The sequence below is a fragment of the Sphaerodactylus townsendi genome, linkage group LG01, assembly GCF_021028975.2.
Source record: "Sphaerodactylus townsendi isolate TG3544 linkage group LG01, MPM_Stown_v2.3, whole genome shotgun sequence".
NCBI lineage: Eukaryota > Metazoa > Chordata > Lepidosauria > Squamata > Sphaerodactylidae > Sphaerodactylus > Sphaerodactylus townsendi.
The window spans coordinates 76,780,659-76,793,247 of NC_059425.1; the positions used below are offsets into that span (position 1 = coordinate 76,780,659).

Here is a 12,589-nt window from a genome sequence, read left to right on the forward strand (position 1 = left end):
CCTTTGGGACCTTCCTTGGGACCTCTGAAAGCTCTGTCGAAAGATCTCCTACACTGAACCTCTGGATTATCTACATGGACAATGTACTCTACCCAGCTCAGGTCATTTTTTCCACTCAAACACAAGATTGACTGGTTTTCACTTTTTCTTTCTCTCCCTGCACATAACTATCCTTTCGAATATAATTTCACTATTCTTCTGCTAAGTAAATTTTCAATTTTCGCAACCCTATATTTCCCTCAATAAATTCCAATTCTGATGGTTTCTTATCAGCCCATGGGGATTTTCCCACTTCAGCTGATGACAGTTCTGTTGAGGCCCTGATCGCTGCTGAACTTTACTTTAATTGGATTTATATTTCGCCTAAAGGCTGCTGAACTTCACTTTAATTGGATTTATATCCCACCTAAGCACCTTCTCCCTCCCCCATACAGAACCAAGCAATCTCCCTGGTTTACATAGGGAATATTTTGATACCACTGACCCACCTCTTAGCACTGGAATTGGGGATCACTGCTTTATGTTTGAGTCCTATGGGGGGGCTGTCTCAGAGGCCAGTGCAGAGGGAGTCCTGTTCTGCCCCATGGACACTGAGCTGTGGGTTTCCACATGATTTGATTTTATCTGCCATGCTATTTAGAATCTATAAGAAATTGCTGGGAGAGGTCATCAGGACGTTTGGACTGCAATGCCTTTCCCATCAAATCCTAAGGATGCTGCTCAGGTTCTGAACTGGTTCTTAGAGGAGGTAATGGGTGGCATGAGAGTGAACAAGTTGCAACTTAATTCCAACAAGAAGGAAGTTTTTGAGGCTACTACAAAGGCAGATCTGGGACTTGCAATTTATCCTGTCTTGGAAGGGATTATACTCCCTTTGAAAAGCAAGGTTCACAGCTTGGAAATATCACTCAACAGAGCAGTCACCTTAGAAAACTAGGTGGCTGCAATGGTCCAGAGTTCTTTAGAGAGCCAGTGTGGTGTAATGTTTAAGAGTGAAGGACACTAATCTGAGTTTGATTAGAACTGAGTTTGATCCCCCACTCCTTAACATGATTGACAGACTCTAATCTGGTGAACCAGGTTTATTCCCCACTCTTTCATGTGAAGTGTACCGGCTGACCTTGGGCTAGTTGTGGTTCTCTCAGAACGCTCTCAGCCCTGGAAGTGAAGGAATCTGTAAGCAGGTTTGAGACTGTAAACAGGGTATAAATGCAAAATTCTTATAGTTTCTTTGCCCAGTTTCATTGGGTGCATCAACTGTATCTATTCCTGAATCAGCCAGACTTAGTCAAAGTGATTTATACCTGGACTGGACTACCGCAATGTGCTCTACTTGGGCTAGTCATGGTACAATAACAATCACTAGTGTTGCCATTTTCTGAAGATGGAGTTTGCTAACTTAACTATCAGAGAATATATTAGAGTGAGTAAAGTTGTTAGTTCACTATGAATAGAGAGCAACCTGATGAGAGCTTTACAATTTTGTTAAGAGCTTCCTTCCATTTCCCAACAAAAAACAGGACATAAAACAGGACAGTGACTACTTGATTAGAAGATACACTTTTTTTGTGAAGAAAAACGAAATTAAGAAGATGCATAAACATTTCTTTAATTCATCTTTACTACCCTGCCACTAAGCCCGCTGGAAGTCAATGAACCCGTGAATCTATCTTAGACTAGCCTGCCACATAGGGTTTTTGTGAAACTAAACCAGTGAAAGGAGAACTACTGTACACAACTCTAGTTCCCTGGAGGAAAGGCTTTATAAAAAGTGATGCTTTAGTTATTTCACTAAACATTGTTTTCAGGTAAACATTATTTACATTTATTAAATAATTATTTTTATTTTCTCAGGAATTGCATTTTTAAACTGATAACCTAAATAATAAGAAATATGTTTTTTAAATATAAGAATACATACAAGTATCCAGATGGACAGTATTTGTCACACACTACGGGCTTGCATTTCTTGGGCCGTGGTCGGCACTGACAGATCTTACAGTCGTGGTCATCAGTTTGAAAGCCAAAAGAGCAAGCCAAGGAACAACCTTCCATGAGGTCAGTACACAGCTCCTCTCCTGTGAAGAACATAGAAAATTTAGCAAAACTGGTAACTGGTAGAAGAAAACAGAATACTTTCCTGCCGCATCACATTATGCCCTTACCTGATGATTGCCTGAATAATATGTTTATACATATACAAACAGTATTTCAAACAACTAACCACATATTTCATCTATTCATGTGTATGAAGTGCCATCAAGTTGTTTTTGACTAATGGAGACCCTATGAATTAATAGTCTCCAAAACACCCTATCATTAATGTTTTGGAGGATACTGATTCATAGGACTGCAAAGAGTTAGAAGTGATTTGACAATACTAAATGCACATACAAAACATTCTATCATTAACAGCCTTTCTCAAGACTTACAAACTGAGGGCTGTGGCTTCTTTGGTTGAAACAATCCATTTCAAGTTAGATTGTCTTCTTTGCCTGTTACTTTCAACCTTTCCTGACATTATTGTATTTTCCAGTGACTTTTGTCTTCTCATAATGTGAATCAAGTACAATAGTCTTCAGTTTAGTCATTTTAGCTTCTAGGGAGAGTTGAGGTTTAATTTGATCTAGAACCCACTTACTTGTCTTTTTGATAGTCCATAATACCTGTAAAACTCTCTTCCAACACCATGTTTCAAATGAGTCAATTTTCTTCCTGTGAGATTTCTTCACTGTCCAACTTTCACACCCACAGATGGCAATGGAGAATACTATCATATGAATCATCTTGATCTTGGTTGCCAGCAACACATCCTTACATTTACATTACTTTACATTACAAAATATGTTTAGAGTGGGAGTAGAATAAACTAAAGCTTCTCTAAATGGAAATGTAATATTTTGTTAAAACTGTTATACAATGAAAAGATTAACTTAAGCTGAAAACAACCAAAGCAAGTATTTAAAGACCACTGGAAGGTTCAATACAATTCATTTCAATAGTCAATGTGGTGTAGTGGTTAAGAGCAGGTGGATTCTAATCTGGAGAACCGGGTTTGATTCCCCATTCCTCCACCTGAGTGGCAGAGGCTTATCTGATGTTTTTCCGCACTCCTACATTTCTCCTAGGTGACCTTGGGCTCGTCACAGTTCTTTGGAACTTTCTCAGCCCAACCTACCTCACAAGGTGTCTGTTGTGGGGAGAGGAAGGGAAAGGAGCTTGTAAGTCACCTTGAATCTCCTAACTGGAGAGAAAGGTGGGGCATAAATCCAAACTCTTCTTCTAATTTGCATTTTTCTAGGAAAAATAAAGGCTATTGTCATGGCCCCTTCTACTGCAGCCAATATCTTATCTGAGGAAGAATTAATAGAATCTCACAGAGAGATGCCAGCTGAATTAATAGACCCTGAACCAGCACAGGCGGTTCAGAGCTCATTAACAGAACTAAGGTGGAGGCCAGTAGCTCTGGACTGATAAGCCCCACCCGCAATACAAAACTATCAACCACATCTTTGCATAACAAGTTCCACACAAACACTTACTGATTGGTTCCCCACCCTGGGACATGGACAATATATACCCCAAACATTCCCTTCTCTCTGGACACAGTGTGTAACAGACTTCCCTCTGTGATACACCTCTGTTTCTCATATTCTGTCCTAATGTTGGCCTCTTGTTCAGAATACAGATTACACATCAAAACAATCAGATGCGGCAGCACACCCATTTCCTTTCAAATCAACCATAGCTTTTCATGACCCAAACTGTCAAAAGCTTTGCTGTAATCTATTTTCTAACATTCTCTCATATGCTGCAGTTCCCCTGCGGGGAAAGGGTCGGGATATAAATTTAACAAAATAAAAAGAATTGTCTGTCTATCTTTTTAAAGCTGCCCTGAAACACAGTCCACTAACATACCTGTCACTGTTTAATAAATACAGTACTTTACGATACTGTACTTAGTAATAATATACAGGCAGCCCAATATGGACTGGGCTGGTGGGCAGTGATGACGCCACTCTATTGCTGCCACACCTCCTCCAAGGGGTTTTCTTGTGGTACAGGAAGCCCAAAAAGTAACCCCCCAACCAGAAAATTCCCAAGGGGGAAAAATGGAGATACGCTGCAGAAAATGTGTTGTATTTCTGAGCCTGGGCCCACTGGTGTAAGGAGGCTAAAGAGCAGTAGAAACGGAAGGTCGGCTGCTCCCCTGGGAACACCCCAGCTCAGCTTGGGAGCACCAACAAAAAGCGTCCCAGGGCCCCCTAGCGGTAAGTGCCCAAAGAAGGCAAATCTGGCGGTGTAAGCCTGTGCTGCCTCTGGAGGAGGATTCAGTCCCCCACTAATTTGTGCTGTTAGATATGTAATTTTTTTCTCAAAGAATATTGTCTTTCTGAAAGCTGTCATTTTTGTATAATACAAAGTTGTACCATATTTTACCATCTTGTGCATTATATGAAAATACTGAGAACCAAAACTATGTGATATCAGGTAGTGATATTTTTTTGAAACTGATAATTCAAGATTATTGGGTTACTTACTCGTTCTGCATTGACAGATGTGACAACCATTCTGGTCAACTTTGAAGTTGTAGACACAGTCTCTCTCCATTAATGTGCAGTTCACCAGAGGATAACATGTGGGAGGACCTATTGTGATATAAGTTGGTTCTAAAGAAAAAAAAAGGAATAATTTGTTATTCAATGTTTTAAAAGTGTAAGATCTGAAAAACAGTTTTTATATAAGTGCTTACTTTTCAGATATAAAATTTCATACCCGCAGGTGACCAGGAAAAATGAACTACACTCACAATACGGCTGCCATATTACTAATCTGTTCTGGGCATAGAATTTCATGTGTTATTCTTGTGTTATTACCACCTGCTTATAAAATGTTTGCTTGATACTGAAGATGTGAGTTTGCCCTTGCCAAATTGTAGCTCAAGATGGTAATGGACACGTGGGTTGTTGTCACTAAAAAAAACTCCATAACAAGAAAAAAACATTATGAGACTGTAAAGAAAATGAAATGTTATGTAAAAACATTAGCAGGACTTTATTAGAATGTATACAGAATCGAATTTGCATTAAGCAGTTATGGTATGTTCCTTCTTTTTCACAAGCACTGTGGTATCTCGTGTTCCTTGTTGAGGCATAGTAGACATTGTTTGTGGTCATCCAAGTGAGGGATTTTTGATCCATATGTACATTTCTTAAAGAGGGATTTTTTGGGTGTCATTTTGCAGGATACTGGTTCTAAATAGGTCAATGAGACAGGCTTATTAGCAGTGGTTGCTGACAAAAAAAATGGAACTTATGGGAACAAACCTCTCTCAGTGGCAATAGAGAGAGGACTTAGGGAAGGGTGCTCCACTGTCTCTATACCATGCTGTAAAAGGTGGGAAACAGTGTGGGGGAGCTTTAAAAATCCTCTCTGCATATCTACATAATCCAAATACCTTAACTGGAAATCTTAGAATCATAGAATCACAGAGTTGGAAGAGACCACAAATGCCATCAAGTCCAACCCCCTGCCATGCCGGAACACACAAAGCACTCCTGACATTCTTCATCCAGACTCTGTTTAAAAACCTCCAAAGAAAGAGACTCCACCACGCTCTGAGATAGTGAATTCCACTGTCGAACAGCCCTGACAGTCAGAAACTTCTTCCTAATGTTTACGTGGAATCTCTTTTTCTGCACCTTGAATCCATTACTCCATGTCCTAGTTTCGGAGGCAGAAGAAAATAAACTTACTCCCTCTTTGACATAACATCCCTAAACATAGCTATCATGTCCCCCCTTAACCTCTGCTTCTCCAGATGAAACATCCCCAGATCCCTAAGTGTCTCTTCATAGGCATGGATTCCCGACCTTTTACCATTTTGGTTACCCTCTTCTGGACCTGTTCCAGCTTGTCAATATCCTTCTTAAATTGCAGTGCCCAGAACTGAACACAGTACTCTAGGTGAGGTCTGACCAATGCAGAGTAGAATGGTACAATTACTTCCCTCAATCTAGACACTATATTCTTATTGATGCATCCCAGAATTGCATTGGCTTTTTTGGCTGCTATATCACACTGCTGATTCATGTCCAGTTTGCAGTCTACTAAGACTCCCAGATCCCTTTTGCATGTATTGTTGTCAAGCCAGGTGTCACCCATCCTAAATCTGCGCATTTCATTTTTTCTGTTTAAGTGTACAATCTTACATTTATCTCTGTTGAAATTCATTTTGTTAGTTTTGGCATAGCTCTCTAATCTGTCCAGATCATTTTGAATCCTGCCCATGTCATCCAGGGTATCTTAATTGGAACTTCAGTACCAACAACCAGGATTTTTTTTTGTTAGCCTAGCACATTTTATCTACTTACTTTGTTCACTGGATGCACTTATCTTGCCTGCAGACTGCTGAATGCCAAGATGTAGCATTTAGAAAGGATTTATGAATTTATAAAATACTCACACAATTGTTGCCCAGTTTTTTGTGGCTTAACAACTGTGTTTGTACCTACATGTATTACAGAAATTTCTGGATAATTTACAGATGGGGATACCCTAGACACACAAACTTCTGCTCCCTCCCCCCAAATCAGAAATGTTAATGGAGGGGGACATACACAATGCTTTCCTTTTATATGTAGACTGACTTTGTTTTTTTAAAAAAAACTAAGACATATTGTGTGCAACTCAGCGAACAAACACAATTGCACTATTTGATGTATTTGTGAAATATTCAAACAACAGTTTGAATACCTAGACTTATAGATTGAGCAGCAACGTGGTCCACTTTAACTAACCTAAGCTTATCTTAGTCTCTGACACAATCTGCATGTTGGGATACTGGCAGCTCAATCCAGATGGGGTGGGGGAGCATGGCATAGCTGCACTTGCGTTTCCACTGGGTTTCCTGGTGGCACAAGCCGGAGGAAAATCTTCCTACCCTTGGGAAACCCCATGGAGGAAAGGAACTTGCACCATGAAAATTGTAGCACAAGTTTGGTGCTGGCTGCAGTGGCATTCAAGGTCTGAAAGCCCAGTGGAAGCCACCTGCAGTCAGCTCCACCCCTGGATCCACTCCCCAAATGCCCCCTCCTCCATCGGCACACAATGCCGCATCAGTGTGCCATGGCCATCTGCACTTCCAGAGGCGTGGGTGCCCTCACTGCTGGTGGGATGTCCCTTATCCTGGTGGATGGGCACCCCCATCAGCAGGTCCATACCGCATTCAGTGGGGGATTGGCCTCCCCACTCTGGATTGGGTTCTAAGTCAAACTTTTTAACACCAATCTCTTCAGAAGTCTGCTATCACATACAATGACTATGAATAAAAAAGCTGTATGTAATGTAAACAACATGTAAATGTAATGTATGTAATGTAAACAACATGTAATGTAAACAATTTCAGAAAATGAAAGGTTTGGATTATTTTTTTTTCACTTTAGTTTTTTTTATTTAGTGTTTTTTTTAATTTAGTGTGGGTTTTTTTTTTTTTTGCTACACTTGTGCTGCCTGAAAGCACTCTAAATGCAGCACAGCAGTGGAAATGTTCCGGGCAGCCTGTTAAGTCATTTTAATTTGACTTTTTGGACTCATTATACATATTTGAATTAAGAAAACATAAACATAAAATACATGTTAAATATTTAATTTAACCATTCTGTGCTTTGAAATGTAATGATGAATTTTGTTAACATCACTGATTTAAGATTTGTTGGGGATTTTTTTAAATAGAAGTAAAAATCCCTGTCAATAACAGTATGCCGGAACTCAGAAGATAGAAAATTTAGGGGGAGAAAAAATTATGAATGACTTGTATGCAAAATATTGCTCACATTCTGAAAGGAGCAATACAAATTTTAAATTGGGGGGGGGGGGCAATGGTAAGGTGCACTTACCTGAACTGATCAAGGATACTAATAAAATAAAATGAGTTAGTGGATTAAATTAGATCTATCACAAAGATGTCTAAGTGGAGGCAAACAATTAGTGAAATTGTCAGTCAGAGAATCTTGTATGTTTTGCTTGTGCAATGTGTTATTATCGTAACAGAAAAGTACTGAAAACATTCAAAAATGTGATTATTAATGTAATAATCCCTAGAGATTTAAAATGAGTTTGAAATGCAATTGCATTGGAAATTATGCCAGCCGACTGACTCCACAAAGAAGACTTTTCAGCCTAAACAGGAAAGAACAAGTATGCTAACTCATTATTTTGCAATAGCAATTTCAGGTATTATGTTAGACAAAGAATAGTAGCATTGTTTTTTAAAGTCTTCACTTCTGTAAACAAATGACTGAAAAACATAAACACTGCTCTTTAGACAATGCAGTCACTTTTTAAAAAATCTCCCTTAAGCATATCTGAAAGGAACACATGAAACTTAATCTCTGGTTAAGTAAAAACAAATTAACTTTTTAGGGAGATTAAGGGCCAATTTACATTTTATGTAGCTGATAACTTTGCTATTGACCATTCTGTGCCTCCTAGGGTTGATGTAAGTACTCACTGAAGGGGTTTGTATTAGTCTGTTTCTATCTTATCTTGTGAAATATAAATGTGGCAAACAACTTAATGAACTTGTTTGCCCGACTGTCTGGTGGTAGATGATGAGTATTAAGAATTTCTCTACTCGTCTGGCCCTAGAAAAAAATCTGAAAGAGACTCTGACACTTCTGCTGTGGAACTCAGATGTCGTGCTCTTGGAAAAAGTAGCAACATTTCTATTACAAGTGACAGAACTTTCTAAGTAACGTCCAATGCTAGATACAGTTTCTATGTCTGTGTTTTGAATGTATTCTCGATTTGCATTTCACAGTCTGGTAACGCTCTAGAGCCTATTTTATATACCTAACAAAGGTGGTTGTAAATTTGAACTTGTTTGCCATTTGTATATACATACAGAACTCTTTCTAGCACATAACTATGAGTTCTAGCATCCAGAGGTGTATCTAGGCAAGCTGGAACCCGGGGACAAAACCTGAGTTTGGAACCCCACCCTCCATTTGGGCGGCCACCCTCCCTCACCACAACCAAACTATTAATTTTTGCACCAGCTCACAAAACACCTCCAACTCCCAGCAAAACATACATGGCTCTCTCCTCACCAACTCTCTTTCCTAATTTTGTCCTCACACCAACCCTATGTTAGACTGAGAAACAGCTCCAGGCCAGTGCAAGTGGGTATTAAGCATGTAAATCTCTCACAAATCATTCCCAGCAAAACATTTACCAAACAAATATCAGCATCATCTCTCACAAAACACCTTCAGTGGAATCCACCCCCAAACAGCATAACTTTCAATGGTGCTTAAACTTGGCAGCCCAGATTCTTCTTTTAAATCCACCTTAAAGGGAGAATCTGGGGTCCCCAATTAAAACAACATTGAATGTGATGCTGTTACTTGCCATTTTTAAACTGAGGACCTCAGATTCTCCCTTTAAGTCCATGCCGAAGGGGGTGGATTTAAAAGGAGAATCTGGGGAAATTTGGAGGGTGCCTGCTGTCAGGGGTGCAATTATTAAGCTAGCAGCACCAAACTTTCAGGGTAACTTTAGGAGACTCTCCTGATGATACCAGCCAGGTTTGGTGAAGTTTGGTTCAGGCGGTCCAAAGTTATGGATCCTCAAAGGTGTACCCCCGTCTCCTACTAGCTCCCATTGGAAACAATGGGGGGTGGGGCACCCCTTTTGGGAATCCAGAACTTTAGACCCCCTGAACCAAACCTCACTAAACCTGGGTGGTATTATCAGGAGAGTCTGCTGAAAAATCCCTAAAATTTTGGTGCTGCTAGCCTAACAACTGCGCCCCCCACAGGCCATAAACTGAAAAAAACACTAAAAATATATAAAAAACCTGAAATTTTTGCGCCCCTCCCCAACATGACCAAATGGGGTGTGCCCAGGGACATGGAATACCCTATGTCCCTAGGCAAATATGCTTCTGCTAGCATCTAGTGTAGCTTACAGTGTAGTTTATCTTCCCTAGTTCATTGGTAAGAGAGTTTCAGGGTCAAAACAGACGTAATGCCAGGAGTTTTTTGAATGAACTCCCAATTCTTTTCTTTTTAAAAGCAGGCACTCATGACTCTAATTCAGGATGAGAACATGCCATATCTGTCTGTTTGTATGTTCAGGGAGTTTAAGCCTTCCCTCTACTTGGGCAGTTAGTTGTCCTGAACTAAAATGGCTCCACAGAGTTGCCCTTTGTTCTGATGGAGGAAACCACAGAGCAAACAGCAGCTCTTCAGGGATGTTCCATGCCAGAAAACGTTCAAAGAAAGGAGTCCTCAAACTCCCTCCTTCCCTTCCTCCCGATCTAAATGAGTGTCTTGTGTACCTGCTTTCTAAATGTGTACACAGTGCTGTTAAGTTGCAACTGATTTATGGCAATCCCATATAATTTTCAAGGCTCAAGACTAACAGAGCAGGTTTGCCATTGCCTTTCACTGCACAACAATTCTGGCACTCCAATTACTAATCAGGACTGATGCTGCTTAGCTTCTGAGATCTGAAAAGATCAGGCTAGCCTGGGGAAAACCCACCTGGGAGCTCATTCAGAAAACTTTCAGCTCATGTCTGATCAGGAGTATGCCAATTAGCAGGAGTATGTCCATTAGTAGAATTACTTCTATCATAGTAAATGGAACAAAACCTGGAGATGAGAACAGTGCAGTCTTAGATATAAAATATTCCTCAGTCAAGCAGCAAATATTACAATATCTGCTGCTTGACTAAGAAGGTGATAAAATCATAAAACAATTTCAGAGGGTGGCTGTGTTGATCTGTTGAAGAACATCTAGATCCAAGTTCTGTAACACCTTAGTGATCAACAAGGTTTTCAGGGTATAAGTTTTTGAAAACCCTTTGATGAAAAGCTCTCTGAAAAAGGGTATGAACTTTTGAGAGTCAAAGCTCTTGGATAAAGGGGGCTTTGACTCTTGAAAACTTATACTCTGAAAATCTACTGTCGTACTAGACTTGAACCCAAAAATCCTAATATTATTTGAGAAAATTAAAGTATCTTGAACATTTTTAGAAGACCATAAACATTAAATTTACCATAAATGCACTAATTATTTTTAAAGAATAGAAGACCTATTACCAAAGAGTATCTGCCCTCAGCATAAGAAATATTTCCTCGAAACAGTTTGGAGCAGGTGATTCCATCTGCTACCTGAGATATTGCTTCCAGAAAAATAAGAACTTTCTATGTACTGTAATAGAATAAAAAAGGAATGGTATGGTTTCCAGGTTACTACTAGTAACTTGTATTAACCATAAATGTAGTTTATAATTTGAAAAATATGGATAATATTTTCATACTCTGTAACCACTGACTTATTCCATATTCAGTAGCAAAGATTCTTCATAGAATTCATTAGACTATAGTAGAATGCTTTAATAAAGGATGGCACACTGATTATGCCTTTTGATATCACTTTGGAACATTCAAATAATTGAATTTCAGGAAAAGATGGGTAAACACATTAATCTGAACCTAGGAACTGTGTGAAGAGGTCTTAAAAGTGCCAGCATTAGCATACATTCAACAAATTGGAATTTAGAGAGGGGGAAAAAGAAGTTAAGTGCTAGTGGAAATATACAATTATAAAAATATAGTGGAAATATAAATTCAAGACCCAGATATTTGAATATTACAGATATCATCTCCAAGGCTAAAGCAACAAAGAAAGTCAATATATGGAACATAAATGTGTGGAGTTATAAAAATCAACAAATAAGTACTAGCCACGGTTACTGAACAGTGTCTCCATATCAAGATACCTTTGGATACCAACCTTTGGGACATTTAGTGTAGCATCATGTCTCACACAGCGATCTTCCAGTTTCTCTGGAAGATCAACAAGGAGCTGAGGCCTTCTGCTGAAATTGCCTCCTAGTGCTGGTATTCAAATTATTTACTGCCACTGAACGTAGAGTTTCCCTTCAGTCACCATGGCAGTAGTCACTGACAGACTGATCTTCCATGGATATGTCTAATCACCTTTAAAGATTGTCTACACCTGCGACTATCATTACCTCTAGCAGTGAATTCCACATTTTCAGCATTCTGGAAAGAAGGATGCTCCTTTGTTTGTCCTGAACCTTCTGCCCCTTAGCTTAATTGAATGCTCTTGAGTTCTAGTACTTTGGGAGAGGTGGAAAAAGTTTTTTGTCAACTCTCTCCACGTGCACAATTTTATAAACCTCTACCATGTTCCTCCTTAGTCATCTTTTTTCCAAACTGAAAAATCATAGATTCTTCAGCCTTCGTTCATGGGGAAGGTGCTCCAAACTTCTGATCATCTTGGTTGCCTTCCTCTGTACTTTTCTCAGCTCTGCAATGTCTTTTTTGAGATATGGTGAACAAAACCACACACACAATACCAAATGAGTCCACACTGCAGATCTACACCAGGGCATTATAATATTGGCCATTTTATTGTCAATCCCTTTCCTAATAAATTGAGTTTACTAAGTTACATATTAATATTTAAAACAAAACACATATTTCTTGTAATCAGAAAGATACTGAACAGACAAGCTACAACAGTTACATATACTTCAAGAAATAACTCCATAC

General features: G+C 39.2%; 1 protein-coding gene across 1 annotated transcript in view; it reads right to left on the minus strand.

Moving 5' to 3' along the window:
• The window catches only part of CRIM1 (cysteine rich transmembrane BMP regulator 1), a 174,129-nt gene that overhangs the window by 25,240 nt on the left and 136,300 nt on the right, over window positions 1-12,589 (minus strand). The window contains exons 8-9 of the mRNA XM_048505050.1: window positions 4,542-4,670; window positions 1,922-2,078 (exon numbers count right to left, since the gene is read on the minus strand). Of these exons, the coding sequence (XP_048361007.1) occupies window positions 1,922-2,078; window positions 4,542-4,670 (286 nt within the window). The remainder of the gene's footprint in view (window positions 1-1,921; window positions 2,079-4,541; window positions 4,671-12,589) is intronic.